We start from the raw sequence: 27,144 nt of genomic DNA, 5'->3' as shown, positions 1-27,144 counted from the left end.
GGGGTCTGCGACCCAGCCGGGCCGGGGCGGGGCGGGGTCAAGGCGGGGCGCCCCAGGCCCGCCCGGCTGGAGTCGGTGCCGCCCGCCGGGTCCCGTGACACCGGCCGGAGAGCGCGGGTCACAAGCGCCAGCGCGGCCGGCGGCGGCGGCGGCGGTATCATGGCCTCGGAGGCGGACCTGCGCGCCCGGCTGCAGGGCGCCGGCCAGCAGCACCTCCTGCGCTTCTGCGCCGAGCTGGCGCCGGAGCCCCGCGCCGCGCTGCTAGCCCAACTCGAGGCCCTGGAGCCCGAGGAGCTGCGCCAGCACTGCCAGCGCGCGGCTGCTGCCTGCGCGCGCCCCCCGGGCCCGCCGCCCGACCTGGCTGCGCGCCTGCAGCCCCTGCCCCCTGAGCGCGTGGGCAGCGCGAGCGAGGGTGACCCCCAGACGCGGCGGCTCTGGGAGGAGGAAGGTAGGCGGGGGCCGCGGGCGGCCGGAAGGGGCCACGCCCACGGAGCGGGGCGAGCGGGGCGAGCGGGGCGGGCGGGGAAGCGGAGCTTGGAGCTCAGTTTGCCTTCTTCCTGAAATCGCCTGCCCTCTCACACGTACCGGCTCGGGCTGGTTCTGGGGCCGCCGTCACCAGGCCGAATTCCCTGGGGGTGTGCTTCGTGCTGGGCGCCCCTGGATGGCCGGCTGCCTCTTACTGACGGCAGGGGACCCCTGGACACTCGCACAGGCTCCTTTTCACAGCAGCGTCGGCGAGCTGTGCTCTTTGCCTCTTGGCCCGTAGCTGAGGCTGTTGCCCTTGGAGGGGAGTCTGCCCCGGGTCCCCGCCGGCGGCTTCGGCCAGGCCCGCGGGATGTTTCCTCTGAAGGACCCAGCAGGGCGTGGTCAGAACCTCGGCAGGGTCGGGCTAAGGTTAGGGGTGGGTGAGGCCCCGGCCCAGGTCAGAGTGTTATCTGGAAAGTTCTGCGCTGTGGCTGTCCCACGGCTCGCCGCCCCAGGCTCAAATTTGGTTTGCACTAAAATGAAGGGGTGGTTGTGTGGTGGGTTTGGGGAACCCCCCCTCACGGTGCCCCCTGCCTCCAGGTTTCCATCAGATCGCCCTGAACAAGGTTGCCGTGCTGCTGCTGGCTGGTGGGCAGGGCACCCGCCTGGGCGTGACCTACCCCAAGGGCATGTATCAGGTGGGGCTGCCCAGCCAGAAGACCCTGTACCAGCTGCAGGCAGAACGGATTCGGCGGGTGGAGCAGCTGGCCGGCGAGCGCTACGGGACCCCCTGCACGGTGCCCTGGTGTGCCCGCCTGCATTCCCTTGGCCCCAGAGTGATTCCCCCTCCCCCACCTTGTGTAGCCCCTGTCCTGCTCCACACCAGGACTTGAACCCCAGCATAGCCTCAGACAGAGCCCAGCCCCCACCCAGAGGGAGGCCTGACTGCTGCCCTATGGCTGGACCCCGATGCCTGCCAGCCCCGTCTGCCAAGGGGACCAGGCCCTCCGCAAGGCTGGCTCAGCCTTGCCTCCCTTGCAGGTACATCATGACCAGTGAGTTCACGCTGGGGCCCACGGCCAAGTTCTTCAAGGAGCATGACTTTTTCCACTTGGATCCCAACAACGTGATCATGTTTGAACAGCGCATGCTGCCTGCTGTGACCTTCGATGGCAGGGCCATCCTGGAGAGGAAAGACAAGGTCGCCATGGCGCCAGGTACGCCCGGTCTCTGAGCCAGGAAGGGTGTGCGTGGCCGAGAATGTGGCGCTAGCTCGGGGTCAAGAGGCCTGGGACAGAGGCCAGAATATGCTGCCCAGAGGCTGTGTAGTCCTGAGCAAGTGGCCTCCCTTCTTTGGGCCTTGATTCCCATCTGTCACGTGGAACAGCCACAGGGCTACTTGGATCTCGATAGAAAAGCGCCCTTAGGCGCAAGGCCCAGCCCGAGCGGCCTCCCCTGTCTAGCGCACCATCAACAAGAGGCCGGCTGGAGCCCTTGCAAGGCCTTTCTTCTCCGTCGGCAGATGGCAATGGGGGCCTGTACAGCGCGCTGGAGGACCACCAGATCCTAGAGGACATGGAGCGGCGAGGAGTGGAGTTCGTGCACGTATACTGTGTGGACAACATCCTGGTGCGGCTGGCGGACCCGGTCTTCATAGGCTTCTGCGTGCTGCGCGGCGCCGACTGTGGAGCCAAGGTGAGCTGGCGCGCGCCCCGCCCCGCCCCTGTCCCCGCCTCCTCCCAGCCCGGCCCCGCCTCCTCCCAGCCCGGCCCCGCCTCCTCCCAGCCCGGCCCCGCCTCCCCGCCTGCCCGGCCCCGCCCTCGTCAAGTCAGTTCATTGGCCTAGCCAGCCATTTATCCATCCTGTCGCGGCTGCAGGTGGTGGAGAAGGCGTACCCTGAGGAGCCGGTGGGCGTGGTGTGCCAGGTGGACGGGGTCCCCCAGGTGGTGGAGTACAGCGAGATCAGCCCCGAGGTGGTGCAGCTGCGCGCGCCAGGTGGGAGCCTGCTGTACAACGCAGGCAACATCTGCAACCACTTCTTCACCCGAGACTTCCTCCGGACGGTGGCCAGGTGTGTGTGGCAGGCGGCTGCCCGGCCAGCCTGGCTGCAGGGCCTGGGGGCAGACCTGAGCTGCTGTGGGTTGCAGTGCAGAAGGCCTCTTGAGTTTAAACAAGCTGGAGGCACCAGAGAGCTCACCAGCTGGTGCAGCCGAGTGGGCCTGGCCCTCCTGTAGAGAGGCTGTGCCGGCGGGTGCCACCCACCCCGGGGCTTGCCCACCTCCACCCCGGGGCTTGCCACTGCCACTGTGCTTGGGCAGTGGATGATGGTGCTCGGCTCTCTGGCTCTGCAGAGACAGGGCTCAGCTGGGCCCTCACCACCCTGTGTCCGTTGTATCCGTCTGTCCAGTTGCCCCGCCTGGCCAGGCGTGTGGGAGGCAGGCTGGGGCCCCGAGGTGTCCCGTCTGAACTGTGTCTTACCTCCTGATGGCCTCGCGTCCTCAGGGAGCTCGAGCCCCAGCTGCAGCCACACGTGGCTGTGAAGAAGGTCCCCTATGTGGACGAGCACGGGAACCCAGTAAAACCACTCCAGCCAAACGGGATCAAGATGGAGAAGTTTGTGTTTGATGTGCTCCCATTTGCCAAGTCAGTGCAGAAGCCCTGTTTGTTCCTTTCTCCTGCCCCCATCTTGTGGTAGTTCTGAGACCCAACAGGCAGGGAAGTGGAGGCTGTGCCCCTTCGCAGTGGGGCTGGGGGACTGCAGGCGGGTTTCGGCGCGAGAAGGCCAGAGGAAGCAGTCCCTGGGGCCGGAGCGGAGGGCGCATCTAGAGCAGTCGGAGCCCTTGCGGTTGTGGACTTGGGGGGGACACCTGTGCTTCCTCTTGAGCCCCCCTCTGCCCTGGCCTGGGGCCCTGAAGCTGTTTCCAGGGGAAGTGGCTGGAACTCCCAGGGTAGGTGGCCCTCACCTGGGGTCCCAGGTTCTGGGGGTCAGGCTGGTGGGAAGGGGAGGGAAGAGAGGACCAAAGATAGCTGCAGGGTCTTGGAAAAAGACTCACGCGTGCCCGGGGGCCCAGAGAACAGACCCCATGTAGTCTGTGTCACTCCGGCCTGGCTTTCAGCTGCCAGGGCCCGGGGCGTCTGGGCCAGCACCTCAGATCTGCAGCTGTCTCCCCCGCCCCCCTAGGAACTTCGTGGCCTTCCAAGTGCTGCGGGAGGAGGAGTTCTCCCCCCTCAAGAACGCCGACTCGGCCGACAGGGACAACCCCTCCACATCCCGGCGGGCCCTGCTCGCTCAGCACCACCGGTGGGCCCTGCGGGCGGGCGCCCACTTCCTGGACGCACACGGGGCCCGGCTCCCTGAGCAGCCCAGGTGAGTGTGGGCCGCAGGGCATGGCCCGAAGGACAGTGGTCTCGGTGTCACAGCCCAGCCCCCACCCCAGGGCCCTGCTCTGGCTTGGCTGCTGAGCTGGGGTGGGGGCTCCTGCCCTGGCATCACACCAAATGCAGGTGGCCGTATGCCCAGTCCTCGAGGTCTGCTCAGGGCCCCGGGGACGTGAGGGCCGCACTTTGCCAGGTGGGGCACCCAAAAGCAGCAGGCAGGTCACTTTCCCAGGTGGGGAAAGAATAGGACCTTGGGTTCCACCCCAGTGCCCACGGCCACCTCCTGAATCTGGCTATCCCGGCTGTGAGATGTCTGTGGGGGTCAAGGAGGGTTTTCCAGACCAAGTCAGGGCCTGTCACTGTGGGGCGGTGCCCTGGGTGTTTAGAGGAAGAGAAGGTTGCCTGGAGGAGGGCTGCGGGTGTGGGGGATGGTCTGCTGGGTGGGCAGGGACTGGCCAGCTCCCTGGTGGGTGGTGCAGGGAGGGTGCTGGGATAGGACCCTGCGCTGATGCTGACGAGTGCACCCCTAGCCTGCCTGGCAGCGCAGAGCCTCCAGCCATCTGTGAGATCTCACCCTTGGTGTCATACGCTGGAGAGGTGAGAGCCGACCGGCCGGCGGGGGCTCCCCTGGGGTTGGGCTGGCGGGGTCGGAGGGGGCAGGGTGAGTGGTTTCTCAGTGGTAGAGGACTGTCCAAGACCTGGGGTGCAGCGAGCTGTCAGAAGCCTGGAGGGGTTCGGGAAGACAAAGCAGGTCCATCTGGGCCTGGGGTTTGGGCCAGTGGGAGCCTCTCAGTGGGAGGACAGCCCGCTCTGCTTCCCGTGGGCAGTTCTGGCCAGCCCCGTGGGCGGGCTGTGAGGGCCCGGGGGCTCGAGGTGGCATCAGCCCTTGCTCCTAGAAGCCTCTCTGGCCCTGCCTCCCACTGGCTCCAGGCTGACCTGGGGCCTCACCCAGTGGACCAGGAGGTGAGATCCGGTCAACATGACCTGCTTGTCACCAGGGGCTGGAGGAGTACCTGCAAGGCCGCGAGTTCCAGCCCCCGCTCATCCTGGACGAGGCCATGGCCAGGGAGCTGCAGCCCTGACCCCTGCCAACCCTGGGGCCCAAGGCTCAGGACGCAGCCCTACCTGGCCTCCGGGCAAGAGAGCTGCTCTGTGATTCTGGCTGCAGACTGGGGAGCACAGAAGGGAGCGGGCCTCCTCCACGGGAGTGGGAAGCCTCCCACCACCCCGTCCCCGGGAGCCGAGTGACCCCAGGCCTGTGGGGCGGGGCCCCTGGGGGCGCTCTGGCTTCACTCCTGCTGTGGCATCCAGGCTGGAGGCAGGGACTCAGGGGACTGGGGGGAGCGGTGGGGGGCGTCAGGTGCTAAGAGGTGCACGGGCCTGTCTGAGCTCAGGGGGCTCCTGGGCCCCCGCAGACTTGCCTGGCGGGAACAGCAGCAGCCATGCTGCGCTTTTCTGCAGAGACGAGGGGATGGCAGTGCCTGCAGGGCTCCATGTTGGGAGGGACAGCTGAACCTGGGGGTCACAGCCCGACCCTCCTTCTCTGCCTGGCTGAGGCCCACAGCAGGTCTGGAACTGGCTCTCCGGGAAGCTTGGCCTGCACGCCTGGCAGAGTTCTCTCGAGTTCCGTCCAAGGCCTCAGACTGCAGAAAACAGTGGGACCCGTGGAGGGTACCCCCCACCCCCCACCACCCCAAGCCTACAGGGAGCTTCTGACAAATCAGTGCTTGCACTCTCTCTGCCCCCCACCCCCCAGAAAGGGATGGGCACAGCCCCTCACTGCACACCCTCAGCCTGGTCAAGGTGGGGAGAAGCCAGCTGCCTCTGGTCTCTTTCCACGGGCTTGGCTGCTCGGGGCCCTGCCTGCTTCCCGCCTGGAGAGCAGCACGGGGTGCCTGCCGCCTCCTCCTGTGAAGAGTGTCCTAAGTGCGGCCCGCAGCTCGGCCAGGCCCGCCCCGCCCCGCCCCGCCCCTCCCCGCCCCTCCCCACTCCTCCAGCCCACGTGCGGCCGTCTCCCCCGGGAAGGGTGCTGCCCCGGGGGCTTCAGTGGCAGTGACCCTTCCAGGGGCTTGGAGTGCACGGTGGCTCGTCCACGCCCCGGGTGTGACGGCGGGGTCAGGCCCAGGCGCAGGGCCCAGAGGACGACTGTGCCTCCATCCAGGCTCTGCCGTCAGTCCTAACTTGTGCCTTACTTGCCTTCTCCCAGCTGCTCCACAGGCGAGCAGAGGGCCTGAGGCAGAGGAGGGTCACCAAGGAGGAGGCCGAGGTGGAGGGTCCCGCCCAGCCCAGGGGCTCCTCACTGCCACAACGGGCAACCTCGTTACCCAAGTCGAGTTCCGTTACCCAAGTCGAGTTCGTTGGGTGAACTATTAAAACAGCTTGCTTTCACAACACCTTTTTATTTTCAAATAATTATACCTTCACACGAGGTTTCGCTGAGCGCAGAGGTCCCGGGTATGCCTCACCGTCTCCTGCAATGTCTGTCCTTCTGTGATGCTAGGATGCCGTGACCAGGAGACCCTGGCCGTGCTGAGTCCTCTCTCCCAGGTGAGGCTCCCTGTGGGTCGAGGGTCTCATGGCTACAAGCACCTCCCTCCCCCTTGCTTGGGAGCCACATGCCCCCATCATCTCTCACCCAGACAGCTGCTAATTGCAGCAACTGAGTTTTGAAAGATGGACAAACGCTCAGTTTTCCCAAATGCAGGCGTTTCCAATAGACGCAAGGTGCTGTGATCCAGCCCGGCCCGGTGAGTGCGCTGTCTGACCAGCGAGTGTGGTGGGAGCAGTACTGGGTGTCCCAGGTCTGCGTCCGTCCAGGGGCTGAAGCCTGCTGGCCCTGCGCAAACGAGAGCCCACAGGCTGACCCTGTTATCAGGAGACTGACTTTATAGTGTGTGGGCCAGTGGACCTGAGTTTGGTTTCATAACAGATACGCTGAGGTGGCCTTTAGCTCTCTGTTCATTAATTGGCTGAAAGGAGATCCTTCCCTTTTAGTTCAAAGGACTGGGATCAAATAGGAAACCATTTCTACTCCATATTTAGCTAACAGCCTCCATTATTCAACCAAGAGAGGCCTCTCAAATCCTTAACCTTCAACTCAACTCGGGTGAATAATAGTCCCTAAACAAAACCTTTTTAGGTTCTGCTAGTGTTGCAAAAAGCCAGGACACTGGAAAGAGATTGTGGCAAGCTTCAGTACTTCAAGTGCCTTCAGGCTCTAACCAGCCTTTCCAGCGCCCTCCTAGCCCCTAGAGACAAGGCTCTTTTCAAACCCTGCTCATCAGCTCAGAGAAACAAGTGTCCAGTTTGGGAATGAATCTCTCTTACCACACTCAGCTCAACTGTGGTAAAGTAGCCCCTGTCTTGGAAAACTAAAGTGGTCCAAATGGTGGTGGTCCCTGATGAACCTCAACCTGTCTCTGAACCTTTCTTTTGACTTAAGCCCCCAGAGATACCCACCACTCCCTCTCCTCGATTCTTCCACCTCCATTCATTAGGCCAAGACATCCTAGAAAATACCATGCTGGAATTTCTCCCAAAAGGGGGAAGAATTCTAGGAATTCACAGTAACAATCAAAGTAGCCGACAAAGTGAACTGACTGTTGATCGCCTTTGCTTTGTCTCACAGTCCTGGAGCTGTTTCTGGAGACACTGACCATTTGTTCCTATTGAATCAGCTACCACCCTCCTATGGGCAACATCTCCAGCTGATATTGACAAAAGCCACAGTGCTCTTTCCATCAAGACTCAAATTTAAGTCCCTTGAATCCTCTCCCCAGAACGAAGCAACACCCTGTAAGTAGAGAAGCCCCTCAAGGTATAAAGCCCGTAAGAAAGTTCCAGGGCTCAGGGCCTCCCTACCCCGGGCAGAGTGCCTGAAACACCGCTAAGCGTAACCTGTGAGAAAGCCCAGTGGCTGAGGATGGACGTCTGTCCAGGACCTGCAGGCCACAATCAACGCTGCTGCCCCTCAACACCTGTTGCTCTTAACCCCCACCCTCTACAAGTACCCACTCCTACTGAAAGCAACAATTTTGACTGTAGTTATGTTGTGCATTCTTTAGCACAGGAACACCTTCAGGAACACTGTCAGTCTCAGTCAGGACCACTGCAAAACAAGGAATCTCACAACAAAGCAAGTCACGTGACCCTTTTGGTACCAGTGCATATAAAAGCTGTTTATCCTCTAATTTATTAAACACGCAAAGGCGCTGTGTCTAAAAAACAAAGTACTTCCATTAAAAAATACTTTATTGCAAAAAACTTCACCATTAACAAGTTATAACATTTTAAAAGTAACATCAAAAATCACTGACCACAGATAACCATAACACACATAATAGTGACAAAAATGTCTGAAAAGTTGCAAGAATTACCAAATGTGGCAGAGACAGGAAGTGAGCAAATACTGTTGGAGAAACGGTGCCCATAAACTTGCTCAATGCAGGGTTGCCACAAACCTTCAATTTGAAAGACACGGTATACACCAAGGGCAATAAAGCAAAGTCTGATAACATGAGGTGTGCCTGCATTCCAGCCGATAAGGCTAGCCAAGACCTCTCAGATTCCACTTGGGAAGGACAACAACGCATCTGGACATGAATGCCCCGAGGTTTCACTGAAATTCCTCCCTTTCACAAGCCTTAAAGGCTGATTTGGACGATACAAGTTTTCCTGCAGGCTCCACGCTAATACAGCATCGGGGCGTCTTACCACTCTGCTCTCGAACCTCTTCACAGGAAGCCATCACCAATCTGTTAAAACTGGTTTTACAGGGACATAAAGTCTCCATGAAAAAACCGCATTTGTTCAAACAGCATCGATACTTAGGCCGCCAGATCTTGGAAAGCACCAACAAAAGCAACATTCCTCTCCTTGGCCGAGACATGGCTGTTACTTGCTACAGTTGAACGTTCTTAACTGCAAACCCTTTGCCATGCCCGAACAGACTCATTTTGCTGATCAAACAGCTGGTACTTTTAGGGTTGACAGGTCCGAAGGATGAAAACCCCCGGGCTTCTAACTCCGCAGCGGGCCCCGCGTCTTCCCGCACCCCCAGCTGGGCCGGGCACCAACTGGGTCAAATCCAAGGGGTGGGGGCGTGGGGCAGGGGCCAGCCCTGGGGTCCGCAGCTCGGGCGCTCCCGGCCGACATGGTGGAGCACGGGGGACACCTGCCCGCGGTCAGCACTGCCGTGAGAAGCGCTGGCTGATCCTCGCTGCCCACAGGCCCCGGGGAAGCCGCGCGAGGCGCAGGACGGCTCAGCCGCCCTGAGCCCCTCAGGAAGCCTGTCCCAACGCCCGGCAGCCATGGCGGTGAGCTGCGCGCAGGCGCGGCCGTGTGGGCGTGACGTCACCTCGCACGAGCCGACGCAGGCGGCGTAGGACCCGAGCCTGCCTTCAGCGCAGCCGCGACGACGGACGCAGGCGCAGTGGGGCTCCGGAGGCGCGGCGGAGGCGCATTGGCGGCGCGGCGCGATGGGCGGGGAGTTGACGGCACCGCTATGGCCGGACACCCGACTCAGACCGACTGGTCTCTCAGCCCAGCTCGAAGCTGGGTTTCCTGACGCCGCCGGAGGGCGAGGCCCTTCGGGCCCCCGCGGCCGTCATGTACCCGCCGCCGGCGCCGGCGCGTCGGGACTTCATCTCGGTGACGCTGAGCCCCGGCCGCAGCTACGATGGAGGCCAGGGCCTGAGGCGTCGCTCGTGGTGGCGGGTGAGGAGCGGGCCGGGCGGCCGGATCGGCGTTTCCCCGGGCCGGGGTCTGGGGACCGGGCGCGAGCGCGGCCGGCCTCGCGGGGCCCAGGCGAGGAGGACTGCGGGTCCCTCTCCGCCGTCCAGTGTGGGCAGAGACGGTCTCTGCGGGGGTTTTCTTTCTCCATCTCCGACCGCTGGGGCTTCACAGCTGGCTCGGCGGTAAAGAACCGGCCTGTCAAGAGGAAACGCGGGTTCGATCCCTGGGTGGGGGAGACCGCCTGGAGGAGGAGCTGGCTCCCCACTCCAGTGTGCTCGCCGGGAACTCCCGTGGACACAGGCGCCTGGCGGGCGACAGGCCACGGGGTTCCAACGGAGGGGGACGCTACGAGCCACCAGCACCCACGAAGCCGCTGCGGGGTGTCGGCTGAACTACCGCCCCAGCCTGCGTCCCCCGCTTGGAGGAAATGTCCCCAGTTCAGAAGCAGCAGAGCCCCACGCTGGGCCTCGGGAATTGCTCCTCGTCCTTCCGGAGTCTGACACGGCGGGAGAGATTGCTAGTTGTGCTCCTTTCAGTAAAAAAAAAGTCGTCTGTCCCTTAGAAATGGAAGCAGCTGTCGAGGTTACAGCGGACGGTGGTCCTCTTCCTGCTGGTGGTCCTGATGCTCTTCGGCTTCTTGTCCTATGTCCACGTGGCCGACGACTGGACAGGTACCAGCTGCATGATCCTCGGGGGTCCTGAGGGCTGACTAAGGGGTGGCACAGCGATCTGGCAGCGGCAGGAGGCGTAGACTTCAACGCATTGGCAGGAAGTGAGATAGGGAGAAGCCTAGAATGTTCCCAGCCCCCTGCTATAAGGCGGCTGTTAATCTGCGGTGTGTGACTGTTTCCCAGACATCTGCTGTGAGAAGCGGCGTGTCGTCCCGGGCATCTCACACTGAGATCCAGGTCCGAGGGCACATGCGGAGTCTGTACGCACCGCGCTGCAGGCACTTCCTGGCATGCACCGCAGCTGGGAAGGAAGCGCAGGTGCCGGGAGGAGGGGCAGCTCCCTCCTGGGTTCTGCTCCGTCGCTTCTTGGAGGAGGAAGGCTGCAGAGCCCCCGCGGCTTGCTCCCGTGAATGGCCTGTGTGCCACCGTGGGCCCTCCTTGAAGTGGAAAAAATAAAGGCCAAGCGTTTGGGTTGTGGGTGGGGATAAAGACAGGAGCTGCCAGGTGCTATGGGAAAGGTTTGCTTCCCTGTGGCCACTCTGGAATTCCTTGACCTGCCCTTTTCGGAGGTCCCAGCCTGTCCTTTTCCAGGAGTGCTGGCTGTGTGGGTGCTGTTTCCAGCGCCCTTTGACTCTCCTCTGGGCCTTGAGGCGTATTTGAGATGAAATAGGTTCTCCTGTTTAGCTGTGGACGGCAGGTCGGCGGCAGCACGGCAGAAGATGAGACCAGCAAATCCTCCCGTCTTGCCAGCTCCTCGGAAAGCAGCTGAGAACCCAGAGACCGTGGCGGGGCTGTCGCCTCAGGTACTTGGAGTAAACTGAACGTGGAGTCGTAACGGGGCTCCAGGCCAGAAGCGCTTCAGCACAGCATGGGCTGTTTGAGAGGGACTGGGAAGAATTCTGCTTCCTGCCGCGTGTCTGAGGTTTGAACCTGAGCCTCCTTGCTCTGGGCTGCTGGGACGGAGGAGACGTGCAGAGAGGAGGAGGGCCATTCTGTCCTCCGTCTTCTTTGTCCGTCTGGCGCTCCGGGTCCCTGGGAGGTGAGAGAGACCATCCCTTTTCTCTGGAAGCTACTGGCCGGGGACGGTCAGGCGGGGGCTCCACTCTGGGCCTGCCCAGACGGAGGTGCTGGGGCCTCAGCATCACAGTGGGGTCAGGAGGGAGGAGTTGGAGTTCGCAGGTGCGTGGTGCCTGCCATCTAGCAAGGGTGGGGGAAGGGGTGAGGCCTCGTCCTGGGGGGCCCGAGCCGTCCAGGGTGGGGAGCTGGGGCGGGGGAGGACGTGGAGACTAGAGGGCGATGGGGTCAGCGAGAGCCAGGGCAAGTCCCCGCCCCAGGAGAGGGGCCGGCCTTTGAGAGCCCGGGGTGCTCTGTGCCAGGGACACGCTCCCACGGGCTGGGGTGTCCAAGGGGGCCCAGGTGCCCCCAGGGAGAGCGTCTGGGACTGATGCTGGCTTCACACCCCGCAGGGTGCCTGGGAGGGACAGGAGGCTGCTCTCACCCCGTCTCTCTGGAAGGTCTGTGTGTGAGCGAGCCGGTTTCTCCCTTTAGAGCCAAGAGCATTCCTTCTGTCACTTCTGTGGTCACTCTCTTGTGTATTGACTTCTTGTGACTTCACGTGGCAGCAGACCATGACAGTCTCCCCACCGAGAGACACGTTTCCACACCTCAGCGTCCATGACCTGGACTCTGGTGTCCAGGAGGGGCCTGGAAATGGAGGCGTGAGCATCCACCTCTCCTGTGGAGCAAGTCTTGGGGCCCCTGTGCATCCTGAGGCCGCTGGGACCTCCTCTCTGGGTCCGATGTCAGCACCCGTCCCCGAGACCTGTTTCATCCATGGAGCTTTGTTTCGGCCGCACCTACTCTCGTGACCCGGGGGCCCGGCTCGGTGGGGTTTGGATCTTGGAAGGGGGTGTCTTCCCAGATCCTCCTCCAAGGTGTCCATGGGTGTCCATGGTGTCCATGGCTGCAGCCAAAGGCTTTTCCATTCACGAGTCTGTGTCCTTGTGAGCTGGAGGAGCTGCTGTCGCAGCCGCTGTTGGGGAGCTGGAGCCAGGCTGAGTGCGCCCTCCCACAGCGCTTTTATCACTGACCGGCCACCTCTGCCGCAGCCTTCCCAGGCTGAGCCGGGCGTCCCGGGTGCAGGCCTGGACAGTGTTCTCTGTGGCTCCGTCGATGGGGATGGGGTGGTTTAACCCTGCCCTGCTACCCTTAGGGTCTGACTCCCAGACACGCTCTGGCCAGGGGCTTGACCGACCTTCCAGGGCTACACTCGCCCATTGGCAGAGCCTCCATCAGGTAGAGCCAGGAGCTGACGAGAAAGGGGCTCCTCCCAGAGCTGCATATCGTGTGAAAAATGGAAATCATTTCTTCTAGGAAACTGCAACTGCTCAGCCAGTCCACAGAGCTCCCTGTGTGGCTCCAGGTCTGACTGGGGAGGGGGCGGCATCCTAGAAGCGGGATGGAATCATCGCACGAGTGACTCTTGTCTCTGTCCAGAAGCCCCCAAAGCATTTCCGACGAGGACCCCCCAACCTGCAGATTAGAGCGCCCGATGGAGACGCCCAGGAGAGGAGGCAGGACCAGGCCCAGAGGAGGGCAGAGGTGGTGGGAGAGGCTGGCTGGGGAGCAGAGGCGCAGAGAGACGGCCTCAGGTACTGCGAGCGTCAGAGATGGTCTCAGTGTGGGAACCAGTGTCTTTTGGATTTTTTTAACAAAGAGAAAGTGCTAACAAGTGTCTCCTTTGTTTCAAACTGTGTGCCTTTGTGCAACAGGGTGTTTGGTGGCTTGTCCACTTGTGGTCCCCTGGGTAGCGTGCGAGTTTGAGCCCGAGCTCAGTGGCAGCCTTGGGGCATCCACAGCTCTGCCCCTGATCTGAGCATTCTTGTTTTTCTCCCTGCAGCTGGAGGGGAGCAGGGACCAAGCCACAGCAGGGCACTGAACCTCCTGGCAAGAAGGCGGAGTTCCCCCCCAGGCCTTCCCCAAAGGCAGTGAGGCTTCAGGCCAGCCCAGGTAAGGTCCGCCTGCCTGCTCTGGGCCTCGGCTGGCGCTGCTGCTGAGACGCGGCAAAGGCCACGCTCGAGAGGTAGGGCGGTAGTGCAGCTACTGCCGTCCCTCACGGGCTCTGCTCAGCCCTGGACACCCAGGCGGACCAGGCTCCTGTGGGGCAGGCACTCTCTGTAGCTTTGGTGACGACGTCTGGCTCCTGGACAGATGTCTTTCAGTGTCCAGTGCTGCAGCCATTTTCACTTTTATTTTGTATTCTAGTATGGATGATTAATGGGGTTGTGATCACACAATAAACTGTGCAAAATTCTGAAAGAGATGGGAATACCAGACCATCTGACCTGTCTCTTGAGAAACCTGTATGCAGGTCAGGAAGCAACGGTTAGAACTGGACATGGAAGAACAGACTGGTTCCAAATAGGAAAAGGAGTCCGTCAAGGCTGTATAGTGTCACCCTGCTTATTTAACTTATATGCAGAGTACATCATGAGAAACGCTGGGCTGGAAGAAACACAAGCTGGAATCAAGATTGCCGGGAGAAATATCAATAATCTCAGATATGCGGATGACACCACCCTTATGGCAGAAAGTGAAGAAGAACTAAAGAGCCTCTTGATGAAGGTGAAAGAGGAGAGTGAAAAAGTTGGCTTAAAGCTCAACATTCAGAAAACTAAGATCATGGCATCTGGTCCCATCACTTCATGGGAAATAGATGGGGAAACAGTGGAAACAGTGTCAGACTTTATTTTTTTGGGCTCCAGAATCACTGCTGATGGTGACTGCAGCCATGAAATTAAAAAACGCTTACTCCTTGGAAGGAAGATTATGGCCAACCTAGATAGCATATTTAAAAGCAGAGACATTACTTTGCCAACAAAAGTCCGTCTAGTCAAGGCTATGGTTTTTCCAGTGGTCATGGATGGATGTGAGAGTTGGACGGTGAAGAAAGCTGAGCACCGAAGAATTGATGCTTTTGAACTGTGGTGTTGGAGAAGACTCTTGAGAGTCCCTTGGACTGCAAGGAGATCCAATCAATCCATCCTAAAGGAGATCAATCCTGGGTGTTCATTGGAAGGACTGATGTTGAAGCTGAAACTCCAATACTTTGGCCACTTCATGCGAAGGGTTGACTCATTGGAAAAGACCCTAATGCTGGGTAGGATTGGGGGCAGGAGGAGAAGGGGACGACAGAGGATGAGATGGTTGGATGGCATCACCGACTCGATGGACATGGGTTTGGGTCGACTCCGGGAGTTGGTGATGGACAGAGAGGCCTGGCGTGCTGCGATTCATGGGGTCGCAAAGAGTCGGACACGACTGAGCGACTGAACTGAACTGATGGTCTCAGATGAACAGGGAAAGGGCTCGACCAGACACACACCTGAATCCATCCTGCTGCAGACTCTTCTCCTGCGTGGACCGCCGTGTAACCCCGAGCAGGGTGCCGTGTGCTGTGAAGTCGGTCTTTGTTGACCCATTTAGAATAGAACATTATAGACAAGTCTGTCCCAAACTCCCTGTCTCCTCCCGGCTTTCACTTTCCCGGCAACCATAAGTTCATTCTCTAAGTCTATGGGTCCCTTTCTGTTTTGCAAGTAAGTTTATTTGTATCACTTTTTCTTAGGTTCCATGTATAAGGGATGTCATAGGGTACTTTTACTTTGTCTGAGTTACTTGATTCACTATGACAATTTCTAGGTCAATCCACGTTGCTGCGAATGCCATTACTTCATTATTTTGAGTGGCTGAGTAATAGTCTGTTGTATACATGCAACGCATTTCCATTATTTATTTCTCTGTTGCTGGACATTTAGGTTGCTTGCATATTTTGGCTACTCTAACAGGGTTGCAGTAAACACTGGGGGCATGTACCTTTTCAGTCTGATTTTTTTCCGGATGTATAGCCAGGAGTAGGCAGCTGGGTCATATGGTAGCTCTATTACTACTTTTAAAAGAACTTCTGTATTGTTCAGACAAGGTTTTCTTGTCCAGGTCACCAGCTCCTGTCACGTTTGATGTCCACAAACCAGACTGCACCCCCAGGCACATTGGTTCCTTTGCTTCCGCTCCTTTGCCGTTTCCTGGAGGGTGGTCCCTGCCGGGACCTGGTGGAGGCTGACGAGCCTGGGCCAGGTGGCAGCGTCAGCTGGGGCCTTCACTGCGGCCTACGGTGCCCCTACGGCAGCCTCCCTCGCTGTGGGGCCGCAAGGCAGCTCTGTCTGGGTGCCCACGCCCTGCTTTCCTCCTCCCAGCCTCACAGAACGAGCGCCAGAAGGCCGTGGTAGACGCCTTCCGCCACGCGTGGGCCGGATACCGCAAGTTCGCCTGGGGCCACGACGAGCTGAAGCCCCTGACCAGGTCCTTCAGCGAGTGGTTCGGCCTCGGCCTCACACTGATCGACGCCCTGGACACCATGTGGATTTTGGGGCTAAAGAAAGGTACCCGCTCGTCCCCACGGTGGGCTCGAGCTGGCCACGCATGACCCTCGGGCCCGAGTGAGCCTGGTCTGTGAGGTGACCGCACACCACGTCCTGCTGGGCTGTGCTTCCCCTTGTCCTGGGGGCCAGGGTGGCTGTGCTGGCCGCGGGCAGTTCCTCTGTCCTCACACATCCGCGTGCCCTGCGCCTCCCGCAGAGAGCCGAGTGCGGTGGAGGCTGGATTCCAGGGGTGTCTGCAGCCCGTGTTTCTGTCGCGGTCAGGAGGGGCGCTGTGGTGGGAGGTGACACGTGACCGACGCAGCGGCCAGCAGCGCCCTGAGTCTCCCTCTCGGTGCTTGTCGCTGCAGACGGGGTGAGGCGGGTGACGTCCCCAGATGTCTCTGAACCGGGGCTCCCACAGCCCTGTTCCACCTTCTGATTGCACTGGTGCTCACACTGCATGGCCTCCCCCAGCTGCACGCTGGCCCCCGTTCTCTGTGCGGTTGGAGGACGCCTGGGCTCCCCCTCCTGCATGAGGAGGTGACGTCAAAACCCCGCAGGGGATGTGCGTGGCCCCAGAGGGAGCGGTCAGGGAAATGCCGGACTGTTAACTTGTTCCTGTCCCTCTGCTGTTCACGTGGTAGAATTTCAAGAAGCCAGGAATTGGGTGTCCAAGAGGTTATTGTTTCAGAAAGATGTGGACGTCAACCTGTTTGAGAGCACAATCCGGATCCTGGGGGGGCTTCTGAGTGCCTTCCACCTGTCTGGGGACATCCTCTTCCTGAAGAAGGCTGTGAGTGTCCCGGCACCGGGTCTGCTCGCGTCCTGGGGGGCCTGGGGTCTCAAGTGCTCAGCAGTCAATGCTTTTCTCGCGGGATTGCGCTGGGGAGGGGACATTCGTTTCCAGTTCTGTCTCGAGGGCACTCACACTTGTTTCCGAGCACGTGGCTGGCTGAAGCGGCATTGTACCAGCCTGCTGCCTGCAGGTGAGGCCATTCTGAACTCATTGAGTCCAGCTCGGTGTTTGTAGCTGCCAGGAGTGGGTCATGTGAAGCCAGCATACTTGGGTCTGTCCACTGAGCTAGATGAAAATGGGTGTTGGGTTTACCCTCGTGTCGTGGAGACAAGGCCGCCGAGCAGCGGGAATCGTTGACTCATCGCTGTGTTGTGTATCAGGAGGATTTTGGAAATCGGTTAATGCCTGCCTTCCGAACACCCTCTAAGATTCCGTACTCCGATGTAAACATTGGCACTGGAGTTGCTCACCCACCCCGATGGACCTCTGATAGCACGGTGGCTGAGGTGACAAGCATTCAGCTGGAGTTCCGAGAGCTGTCTCGTCTCACGGGGGATAAGAAATTTCAGGTATGGATGGGCTGTGCTTCCGGCTGGCGCGGGTTTTCTGCGGGGCCATCTCTGGCTCCGAGGCAAGTGCAGGTCTGCATGATTGTGGGTCCTGGGCCACGAGAGTCTTATCGGTTTTGGTTGTTGGCCCACGTTCTCCTGGAGAACCGCATTTTCTGGTGATACCAGAGGTGCAGACGGGAGAGGCCTTGGCTGGAGGCCGAGTCCTCTGCCTGGCCCGCCCCGGTGCAGTCCCGTGTCCTCAGGGCCCCGGCAGCTGATGGCTTGACGGCCGCGCTTGGCATGGCCTGGGGTCCACTTGCCGTTGTCCTGGGCCCTCGTGCAGGGGCGAGGACCGCCTGCTCTGTCGTGGCTGAGTGCCACGGGATGTGTTGGAGGTCTGGCTTTTGTCGTCAGGTCAGTGTAGGTGATGTCGTGGTCGTCCCGTTTGTGGCGTCCAGACTGGGCCCCGCACACCGTCCCCGGTGGGCAGCTGGGGTTTGAGCCGGAGGGGCTCCTGCTCGGCGGTGCTGAGCCTGCGTGTGCAGGATGGCGGACCTGTGTACCTGTGACTGCTCTGGTTGTCTCCGTGTCTGCAGCAGCGCCTGCCACCTGCGTTCACAGCGCCCCTCCTGGGGCGGGTCTATCTGCGCTTCGGCACCCGCTCAGGTTTCCCTGTTCTCTCTGCCCACCCCAGTCTTGTGTTTTGTTGAGACCTTTGTGTCGAGAGGTCCCGCCCTCTCCCGTGACTGCGGCTGTGCTCACATGTCTGGCCGTCGTCACCCTCTAGCTGTTCCCTCCGCCCACGTGCCCCCAGCGTTGCTCACTGACATCCCGTCCATCCCTCTACAGCCCTGGGCAGCCAGGCACCCGCTGCTGTCGGAGCTCTCCCCGATCTCAGCGGGTCCCGTCTTCTGCCATGGCTGCCGTCTGCCTGGTCAGTGAGCCTGCTGTCTCCAGGTGGCGGGACGGTCCCGAGGCTTCATTTCTCAGCTTGGAGAACCCTGGACGTGGTGGACACGTTTCTGGGCTGGTCACTGCCGAGCTGCAGCTGGTGTGCTGCTAGGGACGTTGGCAGGAGGGCTCTGGGCCGGGTCCCGCCGTACAGACAGGCCTTTGTTCGCCGTCCAGCTGTCACTTTCCCTCCTCCTGGGTGTGTGCTGGTGTCTCCAGTTGGATTTGATTATTTAATCAGTAGTGTGTCGCTGTGTGTCTGTCCACGTACCGTGTGTCTTCCATGTAGGAGGCCACCAGCAGGTCCCTGGCCAGGCACTGACTAAGGGGGTCCTGTGCTGTCCTGTTGTTGGGACATGGTCACGCCATGCAGGCCACTTGCTCCTAACCTGTCCCCCCGGCTCGAGGCTGGGAAGTGTCTCGAGGACGGGTTCAGTCCCGCGGTCGGCCGTCCAGGCGCTGTGTCGGAGGGCAGCCTCTCCGCGCAGCCCACCCGCTCACCGCCCCCCGTCGTCTGCCCCAGGAGGCCGCAGAGGAGGTGACGAGGCGCGTGCACGCCCTGCGCGGGAAGCTGGACGGGCTGGTGCCCATGTTCATCAACACCAACAGCGGCAGCTTCACCCACCTGGGCGTGTTCACCCTGGGCGCCAGGGCCGACAGCTACTACGAGTACCTGCTAAAGCAGTGGATCCAGGGCGGGAAGAAGGAGAGGCAGTGAGGCCTGTTTCTCCGCCTTCGGGGTGGCCCCCTGGGCTCGGGGTGGAGGGGCCCTCTGTGGGGAAGGGTGTTTCTGTTCATCCTCTATGCAGAGCAAGGACCGGCCACTGGGGCCCATGGTTCATGCTCGCTGGGCAGACAGGGCTCGTCCTTGGGGTTGTGGCTGCTCGGTCATCGGCTCCAGTGGGAGGCAGCCGGGCCACGTGGGCCTCCTCTTGCTTAGCGCTTTGACGCTGACAGCTCACACATTCCCAGGGAGCAGCTTTATCCAATTATAAAATAGAGATAGACGCCGGTGGGGCGCTGGGATCCTCTCAGGCCTCAAGCCTAGGGTGACTGTGGCCCAGGAAGTGTCTCTGACTGGAGAGCCGGCAGGCTGGTTCAGGGTGAATCAGGCGGGCAGAGGCTGGAATCCAGTGGCCCCTTGGGGGAGGTTGGGAGGCACTGGCCTCATTGGAGAGGGGGCGGCCCAGAAGCCCGTGAGGCTGACCCCCTTGGGTCCGGCAGGGCCGGGCCTCATAGATCCGAGACGGGGCCAGGAGCTCGAGGCCACACCCTGTTTGTGGAACTGAGGGCTGTGGGCCCGCCTGGCCAGAGCACACAGGCCCCGCTGGTCTGCGCAGGCTGCTGGAAGACTACCTGGAAGCCGTGGACGGGATCAGGAAGCACCTGCTCGCCAGATCTGAGCCCAGGAAGCTGACCTTCGTGGGGGAGCTCAACCACGGCCGCTTCAGTGCCAAGATGGTGAGTGGGAGCATATTTCCCTGATCCGGCCTCGAGGCAGCTTGGGGACCCAGCCTTTGTGCTTGATGTCTGATGGCTCTGAGAGTGGGGACGGCCGGGGGAACCTCATGATCCTGGCAGTGGATTGTGAGCGGTCCCGGGTGGATGTGGGTGTCCCGTGACAGCAGCAAGAAGAGCTGAGGCTTGTGGGGTGCCAGGCCCCCACCCCAGAGCACCCCCTCCTCCAGGACCCCTGCCCTGCTCCGAGTCTCGCCTCCCTGCTCTCGGGGAGCCCCCACTCCCAGTTGCACCCCCGCCTGCCCTCCTGCAGCCAGGGCTCCGTCAGCCTTTGAGGTGGTCCTTCCAGAAGCTTCTCCCCCGCCCGTGTGGGGCCCCAGGTGCTTGGCCTGCTGCTCGGTCCCCTGGCTGAGGCCTGACGGCGCTGGCCCCGCTGACGAGGTGGCCCTGCGGTTTCAGGACCACCTGGTGTGCTTCCTGCCGGGGACGCTGGCTCTGGGTGCCCACCACGGCCTGCCTGCTGAGCACATGGAGCTGGCCCAGGCGCTCATGGACACCTGCTACCAGATGTACCGTCAGATGGAGACGGGGCTGAGCCCCGAGATCGCACACTTCAACCTGCAGCGCACGAAGGCCGTCAAGGACGTTCAGGTCAAGGTGAGCCATGCTGGGCCCAGGGCTGGGGCCAGATGGGAGTGCGGGCAGGCCCCTCCTGAGCCCGTGTGCCTCCCCAGGCGGCCGACAGGCACAACCTGCTGCGGCCCGAGACCGTGGAGAGCCTGTTCTACCTGTACCGCCTCACGGGCGACCGCAAGTACCAGGACTGGGGCTGGGAGATCCTGCACAGCTTCAACACCTACACGCGGGTGAGCCGCCCACTGCGGCCCCAGGGCCTCACTGCCGCCTCCCAGGGGCTGCCCGGGGAGGCCCCGCCCCGGCTGTGAGGGCCCAGGGGGTCGGGACGTCCGTCTGTCCTGTCTGGGGGACGGCTGTGCCGGGAGGGTCCCTGCAGTGCCCCGAGGCGCACAGAGCGTGTCTCTCCTGGGTCCTCCGTGTGCCTTGGCTGCATGTTCCCACCCAGGCGGTGGGTGACCTCTGGGCCGCTACTCCCCAGGCCGGGGGCCACGACCACCCTCCCCCCTCTGCTCTGCCCAGGGCCCTGTGCCCACCCTGGCAGGGCTGAGACGTGACCTTCACCCTGTGGCACCTGAGGTGGACTCGACACCCCTCGGGTGGCCTTGGGGCCTTTGTGAGGCCTGCACAGGTTTGGGAGGTGGCACTTGGCATCTGGTCACTGAAGGGAACCGTGGCTGACCCCCAGGGTGGCTGTTCCCCCGTGGGCTTTGGTGTCCTCCCCGCCCCAGACCCTGCCCTGGGGGGCCGTGTGTTCTGGGGCGGGGGGGGGACTCCCTCCCTCCAGAAGGCTGAGCCAGCATCATGACGCTGCGGCCTCGGCTCTCGAGCAGGTTCCCTCGGGCGGCTATTCTTCCATCAGCAATGTCCAGGACCGCCACCACCCCCAGCCCAGGGACAAGATGGAGAGCTTCTTTCTGGGGGAGACGCTCAAATACCTGTATCTGCTCTTCTCCGACGACCTCGACCTGCTGAGCCTGGACACCTATGTGTTCAACACAGAGGCTCACCCCCTGCCCATCTGGGTCCCCTCCTAGGGCGGGACGGCTCTCGAGTAGGCGCTGCCCAGGAGGCTGATCCGTGCTGTCCGTGAGGATGCCTGTCGGCAAGACCCGGACCCTGACCTTGGCTGTGCAGTGTCCGCCCAGCTGGCGGCACCTCCTCCGGGCCGGGCTGGTGACAGAGGCCAGGGTCCACAGGGCCAGGATGTTTCAGGACCTCGTAGCTGCTCGGGGTGGCCACTGGGCGTCCGGAGCTCTGCCGCCGGTCTGTGCTCCTCGCCTGGTTCTGGTTGGATCACCGTTTGGAACACGTGGGAATAAACGGGCGGTGTGATTCCGGGGATCCTGTCCGCTCAGCGAGTTTCTTCCTTCTTCCTAGAAAATCAAATCATGACTACATTCCTGAAGCCTGAACACTCTCCTGCTGCCCTGCAAGGGCTTCCTCGGGGTCCTGGGCATCTGGTCACCCCAGGCCACTTTGGCCCCGCGCCCGCGATGAGATCAGAGACAAGCTCAGGGCTCAGCCCGGTGCAGCCCAGCCTCGGGGTCACAGCCTGTGAACACGCCCGGCCCAGGGGCTCGGGGCGTCCTGACCTCATGGGGATTCGGGCTCCTTGCTGGCTGTGGTGTTTACACGTTGGACTCAGGGATCCGCCCCTGCCTTTGCAGGGCTGGGTAGGGCTGGGTGGCATGTTCACCAGCTCCCAGCCCGACAGATGGACTTCTTATCCATGATAAAAGTACACTTGTTCTGAATGGTATCTGGTTCATCTTTATTTTCTGATTTCCAGTGTGAGGTCGGGGCAAGGGGCAGCGGCGGGTCCGGTCTCCCGTTTCCATAGATGTCGGCTTTGTCTCTGTTCCAGGGAGTTTGGAAAAGTCCGCCCACAGTGCAAGTGCTGAGCAAGGCGGCCTCAGGGTGAGGGTGTGAGATGCTGGCTGTGGGCCTCAGTGGGCCCTGTGCTCTGTCTGCTGCCCTGGGTGTGGGGTGTCAGCGCCTGCAGCTCCTCTCAAAATGGCTGGCTGGCCTCTCACGTTCCTTCTGTTCAGCCGGCAGCACCCATTCCTTAGGGCTGACCAGGCTGTGAAAGTGAAATTAAAAGACGCCTGCTCCTTGGAAGAAAAGCTACGACCAACCTAGACAGCTTATTAAAAAGCAGAGACGTTACTTTGCCAACAAAGGTCTGTTTAGTCAAAGCTATGGTTTTTCCGGTAGTCATGTATGGATGTAAGAGTTGGACCATAAAGAACGCTAAAACACCGAAGAATTGATTTTCAAACTGTGGTGTTGGAGAAGACTCTTGAGAGTTCCTTGGTTCTGAAAGGAGATCAAACCAGTAAATCCCAAAGGAAATCAGTCCTGGGTGTTCATTGGAAGGACTGATGTTGAAGCTGAAACTCCAATACTTGGGCCACCTGATGTGAAGAGCTGACTCAGTGGAAAAGACCTTGATGCTGGGAAAGATGGAGGGCAGGAGAAGGAGATGACAGGATGAGATGGTTGGATGGCATCACTGACTCAATGGACATGAGTTTGAGGAAACTCTGGGAGCTGGTGATGGACAAGGAGGCCTGGTGAGCTACAGTCCATGGGGTCGCAAAGACACACGACTGAGCGACTGCCCTGAACTGACCAGGGCATGGCTTTCCAGCAGGCAGCCAGATTCCCGGGCTGGGCCGGCCCCAGTCCCAGCCCAGCGCCCCTGTGGGCCAGGCCGACCCCTTCCCCAGGTGTGAGGGGACATATATGTTCCCGCAGCCTCTGCACAGGCCGCAGCCACCCAGCCTGCCAGGGCCTCCCCCCTGCCCCGGTTCACCCGTAGTTGGCACTTGGTCCTGACGGCCCTCCTGTGTCCGTCCTGGGAGGCTGCCCTCCCGCTCTTGCCCACGGGCCCAGCGGGGCTTGTACCCAGAGGTGTGCAGGGCCTGCCACTGTGGCCCTGGCTGCCTGTGTGCAAAAACTCGGCCGGAGGGCACACCATGCCCCCTGCCACCACCCTGAAGCCCAGGAGCCGCTTAGGCAATGGTTCGTCCGGACTGCGGATCGCGACTTCCCCCTTGACGTTCCGTGGCCCGGTGGGGCCGGAGGGCCCAGTGAAGCAGCCTACCCCCCGCTCTGCAGGCCTGGCCCCAAGCAGGTGGACTTGAGGGTCGCAGGGGTCACTGCAGTCACTGGGGATGGAGAGGCTGGCTGAGAAGGGTGGAGGATCGCTGGGGTGGCCGTTGGCTGTGGTATCTCGGGTTTTCCTGCCGCGGTAAAGACCCGAGCGCCCGACACCCAGACAGCACACGGAGCTGAGAACTCAGCTTTATTCAACAGCCAAGCTGAGGACGGGGTGTGAGCGTGCAAGGGTCCAGGGCCTCAGAGGGGCAGGGGTCGGACCGGACACGCCCGACAGGCCAGCCGTGTGTGTCCAGCACCTCTGTGGGGGAGGCCCTTCCCGCCCTGGCACAGCTCGCCTGTTCCTGCCTCGCCTCAGGCCCCAGCCGGTGGTCTCTGGCCCTGCAGCGCGCAGCCTTCAGCCCTGGAGCCGGGTGCGCCTCGCCGCCTCCACCCACTTGCCGATGAGGGCGGCCTCCAGCCTGCGGGCCTCCACCACGGATGCAGGGTCGTCTGGGTGGGAGGCTCTGAGGGGCGGGCAGGGAGGCGCTCAGCTGGGCGGGCCGGCCCCGAGCCCCCCAGCGCACCCGCCGCATCCTGGCCCCTCCCCAGGCGGGGCCGCACCTGAGGTCCAGGTGGTGCGCGCCCCCGTGGACGGTGATGGCGAGGACGGACGCGCTCAGGCTGCTCTGGATCTGGCGGTGGAGGAGCCCGTGTCGGGGGCGCGAGCTCTGGGCTGAGCCCCCAGCGCACCGCTGCTCGTCCCAGCAGGTGGGACGCGGCCCCCACAGGGGCTTGAGGAGAGCAGCCCCGTTAGAAACCAAAGGTGACTGTGGACAGTGAACGAACAGACGCCGGAAGGAGAAAGGGAACCGACAGAGAGGAGGCAGCGGGGCCCCCGCGTGACTCACCCCGCCCCGCGCCCAGGGGTCCAGGTCTCCGTTGGAGAAGATGATGTTGCTGGCAGCTCTGAGGTCTGAAAGGGACGGAGGGAGTGTGGCGGGGACCAGGGGGCCCCCTCATCCTGACCCAGGGGCCGGGTCCTGGAGCCTGGGAAACAGCCTGCTCAGTGCAGGGGGAGGAACCACGCCCCCACCCCCGGCGTGGGCCTCACCGGCCCCCCCGAAGCTGGTCTGCAGCCAATCCTGCCGGGGCCACACGCCCCACGTGTGCAGGCAGTACTGCTGGCGCTGGGCTTCAGTGAAGGGCAGCTCAGGGAACAGGTCTGACACATTGTTGCTGGAGAACGTCAGGTTGATCTCAGTGCAGGCCTGCCAGATGCCGCACCGTGATCAGGCCGGCCCATGCAGCCCCAGGCTCCCAGCCCCCCGTACCCGGCCACCCTGGGTCCCCAGCCCCCCTGTACCCGGCAGCCCCGGGCCCCCAGCCCCCCTGTACCCGGCAGCCCCGGGCCCCCAGCCCCCTGAACCCGGCAGCCCCAGGCCCCCCACCCCCTGTACCCAGTAGTCCTGGGCCCCCAGCAGCCCTGGGCCCCCAGCTCCCCTGTACCCGGCAGTCCCGGGTCCCCAGCCCCCCGTACCTGGTAGTCCCAGGCCTTGGCATCACTGCCCAAGCCGCAGCCCGTGGGGTCGGCACAGGCCTGGTACTGCAGGTAGATATCATAGCAGGGCTCTGTGCCAGAGGAGTTGTACACCAGACCTGGGGGAGAGGGGTGCTGGGGCCGGGTGCCTGGACACCCACCCTGTCCGCTTAGAGGGGTCCTGTGGGGGTTGGGGCTCTAGGGCCCAGTGAGGAGTGGGGTGTTGGTCCTGGGGGGCGGACGGCCCACCTGATGTGCCCCCTCCCCGCAGGGTGGGCTGGGGCAGGGTGTGCTGCCCTTTGCACTGGGGGCCTTCCAGAAGGCCCTGGAGCCGTGCTCCGCAGGGGGAGGGCCCACAGGGGGTGGCCACTTCCTCTCCAGGGGCCAAGTGCCAGCCTCTGTTCACCCCGCCCCACACCGCCCTCCCTGGGCCTGGCTCCCCTCCACCAACTCAGGGCCCCCCGCGCTCAGCACCGGCCCGGGAAGGGGTGCAGACGCACCAGCCAGTGCGCGAAGCCCCGCGATCCTCCGGCTCTCACTCAGCAGCCGGCTGCAGCCAACCTGGGGGAGCCACAGAGCGCCTCAGCCAGCCGCGCCCCCCCGAGAGCCTCCCTGGTCCCAGGGCTGAGCGGGCGCAAGGACCCGGGGCGGGCCGGCTCTGAGCACCCCAGGGTGGCCGGGCCCCTCCCCAGGTTCCGGGCGGCAGGGGCGGGCGCCGTGCCTGGACGGGGTGGGCAGGAAGGTGGCCCACGAAGTCGGTGGCATAGGGGTAGTCCATCATGGCCAGCACGGTGAAGGCATTCCGGGCGAAGCCGAAGAGCTGGGTGAGGTCCTTTGGTCCCGAGAGGGGCTGGCAGGTACCGAACTCCTGGCTGACAACGTGCAGGGCTGCGGGGGGGACACGGGCCTGTGGGGGCTGCAGGCCCACGTGGGGAGGCGGGATGGTGACAGGGTGGGGGGGCAGCCGCCTCACCTCCATGCTGGAACAAGTCCCTGATCTGCCGGAACGCCTCCTGCACAGCCCGGGCACACTCAGGGCTCTGGCCTTGGAAGTCCTGGAGGGAGGAAGGGTGTGGCTGCACCCACCGGCCGGGCTGCCCAGGGTAGGGAGGGGCCGAGGCCTTTGCTCACCTCGGAGACGTCCTGGAAGAACTGGTAGGGGTCGCCGAGGCCGGCCGCCGAGACCACAGGGGCGCTGGCCGCCAGGGCTCCGGCCACGAGGTGTGGGTACTTGATCCTCAGGTAGGCGCTGAGCATCCCCCCGTAGCTGGTGCGGCAGCGGAGTTAGCCCAGGGCACCCCCAGCGCCCACTGCCCGCAACGGAGACTCGGCGGCCTCTCCCTTCTCGGGGCCTCCCACCCCGCGCCCCCCAGGACCCGACACGTCCAAGACCCACAGAAGTTCTGGGCGGGGCCGAGCACGCTTGCTGGGGAGAGAGGACACACTGACGAACCTGCCGCCAAAGGCGATGGCCGGGGCGTCGGGGGCCTCGAGCTCCTGCCGCAGCGCCCGGAGCAGCCCTGCGAAGTCAGCCAGGGCCTGCTCCACCGTCAGCAGCTCCGTGTACCCACGCCACGTGGACCGCTCACCGAAAGGCAGCGACTTTCCGTAGTAACGCTGCAGGCGGGCGAGCGGCGGGGGCGGGGGACTGACCCTGAGCCCACGGGGCGCACCCCCACACCCCCCCGGCCCCGGTTGGTACCCACGTGCTCGGCAAAGATGACCAGGGCCCCCTGCTGCGCTGCCAGCTCCAGGATGAACCCCGAGTTGTTGGCAAAGGACCACACGTCCCCCTCGTTTCCAGTGTAGAAGAATATGGGCCCCTCGCCCCTCTTCCAGAATTTCTCTGTCGGGTGGAGGCGGGTGAGGGGTGGGGGAGGGCGCCCCCCTGACATTGGGCGCTGTCCCGGGCAGCTCACCTGACAGCAGGAACCGCTGGCGAAAGGTCTTGTTCCCAAACCTCTCAAAGTTGAAATGGTCCAGAAGCTGCTCGAAGTAGGCCTCCTGAAACTCAGGGTCCATGGGTCTGTGGGCTGGAGGGCACTACAGTCAGCGAGGGTGGGGGGAGCCATCGGGCCGCGGGGGTGGGGGATGGGGGATGGGGCCCCGGCGAGAGCAATCGAGGTGGATGGGAGGGAGCCAGGTGGGGGGCGTGGGGGATGGGAGCGGGGATGGAGGGATGGGGGGGCCCGGGGGCGGGGATGGGGGCCTTGGGCCACACTCACCCCTGGCCTCCAGGCCTCGTGGCTGCAGCCCCAGCAGCAGGACCAGGGCCCAGGGCAGGGTCAGCCAGGGATGGGGGCTCATGTCCACTTTGCCCGGCAGCTTCAGGTCGGTGGTTGGGGTCACATGACCAGCGCAAACCCCTCACGTGACAGCTCGGGCGGGTCTGTGAGCAGCACTTCCCTACCCGCCCAGCGCCAGCTTCACGGCCCTTCCGTCTGCG

The 27,144-nt window shown here is 62.6% G+C and overlaps 3 protein-coding genes and 1 long non-coding RNA gene across 18 annotated transcripts; 2 read left to right on the top strand and 2 right to left on the bottom strand.

The window, feature by feature from the left end:
- Positions 1-96: 96 nt before the first annotated feature.
- On the top strand, positions 97-6,236 carry UAP1L1 (UDP-N-acetylglucosamine pyrophosphorylase 1 like 1). 3 transcript variants are annotated; one of them, XM_081593439.1, is made up of 9 exons: positions 97-448; positions 1,066-1,270; positions 1,507-1,682; positions 1,988-2,160; positions 2,343-2,536; positions 2,968-3,108; positions 3,647-3,832; positions 4,374-4,440; positions 4,842-6,236. In XM_081593439.1, the coding sequence occupies exons 1-9, from the start codon at positions 160-162 to the stop codon at positions 4,923-4,925; spliced, it is 1,515 nt and encodes a 504-aa protein (XP_081449565.1). In that variant the 5' UTR covers positions 97-159; the 3' UTR covers positions 4,926-6,236. The 3 variants fall into 3 exon arrangements, with proteins under 3 accessions (XP_081449565.1, XP_081449566.1, XP_081449567.1); XM_081593440.1 differs by having other exon boundaries at positions 2,343-2,540; positions 2,972-3,108; XM_081593441.1 differs by lacking the exon at positions 3,647-3,832 and having other exon boundaries at positions 2,343-2,540; positions 2,972-3,108.
- On the bottom strand, positions 6,223-9,175 carry LOC145546472 (uncharacterized). The gene is made up of 2 exons (XR_014082962.1): positions 8,557-9,175; positions 6,223-6,400 (listed from the first exon to the last, which is right to left on the bottom strand). It is a non-coding gene; the product is annotated as an uncharacterized LOC145546472 (long non-coding RNA).
- Positions 9,176-9,319: 144 nt separating this feature from the next.
- MAN1B1 (mannosidase alpha class 1B member 1) lies at positions 9,320-21,818 on the top strand. Of its 11 annotated transcripts, none has more exons than XR_014082958.1 (14): positions 9,320-9,558; positions 10,139-10,247; positions 10,932-11,050; positions 12,747-12,898; positions 13,147-13,256; positions 15,503-15,688; positions 16,312-16,460; positions 16,844-17,032; positions 18,489-18,679; positions 19,306-19,426; positions 19,883-20,080; positions 20,158-20,289; positions 21,094-21,322; positions 21,437-21,818. XR_014082958.1 is itself a non-coding variant. In XM_081593410.1 (13 exons), the coding sequence occupies exons 1-13, from the start codon at positions 9,451-9,453 to the stop codon at positions 21,449-21,451; spliced, it is 1,740 nt and encodes a 579-aa protein (XP_081449536.1). In that variant the 5' UTR covers positions 9,320-9,450; the 3' UTR covers positions 21,452-21,818. The 11 variants fall into 11 exon arrangements, 9 of the variants coding, with proteins under 9 accessions (XP_081449536.1, XP_081449531.1, XP_081449535.1 ...); XR_014082957.1 differs by having other exon boundaries at positions 12,744-12,898; positions 20,890-21,322; XM_081593410.1 differs by lacking the exon at positions 21,094-21,322 and having other exon boundaries at positions 12,786-12,898.
- A 1,535-nt stretch (positions 21,819-23,353) lies between these two features.
- Positions 23,354-27,143, bottom strand: DPP7 (dipeptidyl peptidase 7). Of its 3 annotated transcripts, none has more exons than XM_081593437.1 (13): positions 26,924-27,143; positions 26,618-26,731; positions 26,405-26,544; positions 26,152-26,315; positions 25,830-25,965; positions 25,672-25,753; positions 25,420-25,586; positions 25,199-25,259; positions 24,699-24,817; positions 24,273-24,429; positions 24,070-24,134; positions 23,783-23,853; positions 23,354-23,685 (listed from the first exon to the last, which is right to left on the bottom strand). In XM_081593437.1, the coding sequence occupies exons 1-13, from the start codon at positions 27,003-27,005 to the stop codon at positions 23,577-23,579; spliced, it is 1,467 nt and encodes a 488-aa protein (XP_081449563.1). In that variant the 5' UTR covers positions 27,006-27,143; the 3' UTR covers positions 23,354-23,576. The 3 variants fall into 3 exon arrangements, with proteins under 3 accessions (XP_081449563.1, XP_081449562.1, XP_081449564.1); XM_081593436.1 differs by having other exon boundaries at positions 24,341-24,429; XM_081593438.1 differs by lacking the exon at positions 26,405-26,544 and having other exon boundaries at positions 26,152-26,218.
- Between the last annotated feature and the right edge of the window lies 1 nt (position 27,144).

The sequence above is a fragment of the Giraffa tippelskirchi genome, chromosome 4, assembly GCF_054371585.1.
Source record: "Giraffa tippelskirchi isolate mGirTip1 chromosome 4, T2T-mGirTip1v1.2.pri, whole genome shotgun sequence".
Taxonomy (NCBI): Eukaryota; Metazoa; Chordata; class Mammalia; order Artiodactyla; family Giraffidae; genus Giraffa; species Giraffa tippelskirchi.
This window is presented reverse-complemented; position numbering and strand designations above follow the sequence as displayed.

Excerpts from the sequence above, each read along its gene's own strand:
- UAP1L1 (XM_081593439.1), top strand. The coding sequence starts at position 160 with ATGGCCTCGGAGGCGGACCTGCGCGCCCGGCTGCAGGGCGCCGGCCAG. Across the intron at positions 3,109-3,646 it reads GATGTGCTCCCATTTGCCAA|GAACTTCGTGGCCTTCCAAG; the intron begins GTCAGTGCAGAA and ends CCGCCCCCCTAG. Across the intron at positions 4,441-4,841 it reads TGGTGTCATACGCTGGAGAG|GGGCTGGAGGAGTACCTGCA; the intron begins GTGAGAGCCGAC and ends GCTTGTCACCAG.
- MAN1B1 (XM_081593401.1), top strand. The coding sequence starts at position 9,321 with ATGGGCGGGGAGTTGACGGCACCGCTATGGCCGGACACCCGACTCAGA. Across the intron at positions 17,033-18,488 it reads CGGGGGATAAGAAATTTCAG|GAGGCCGCAGAGGAGGTGAC; the intron begins GTATGGATGGGC and ends CGTCTGCCCCAG. Across the intron at positions 19,427-19,882 it reads GCCGCTTCAGTGCCAAGATG|GACCACCTGGTGTGCTTCCT; the intron begins GTGAGTGGGAGC and ends CTGCGGTTTCAG.
- DPP7 (XM_081593436.1), bottom strand. The coding sequence starts at position 27,005 with ATGAGCCCCCATCCCTGGCTGACCCTGCCCTGGGCCCTGGTCCTGCTG. Across the intron at positions 26,732-26,923 it reads ACGAGGCCTGGAGGCCAGGG|CCCACAGACCCATGGACCCT; the intron begins GTGAGTGTGGCC and ends AGTGCCCTCCAG. Across the intron at positions 26,316-26,404 it reads TGGTCATCTTTGCCGAGCAC|CGTTACTACGGAAAGTCGCT; the intron begins GTGGGTACCAAC and ends GCCCGCCTGCAG.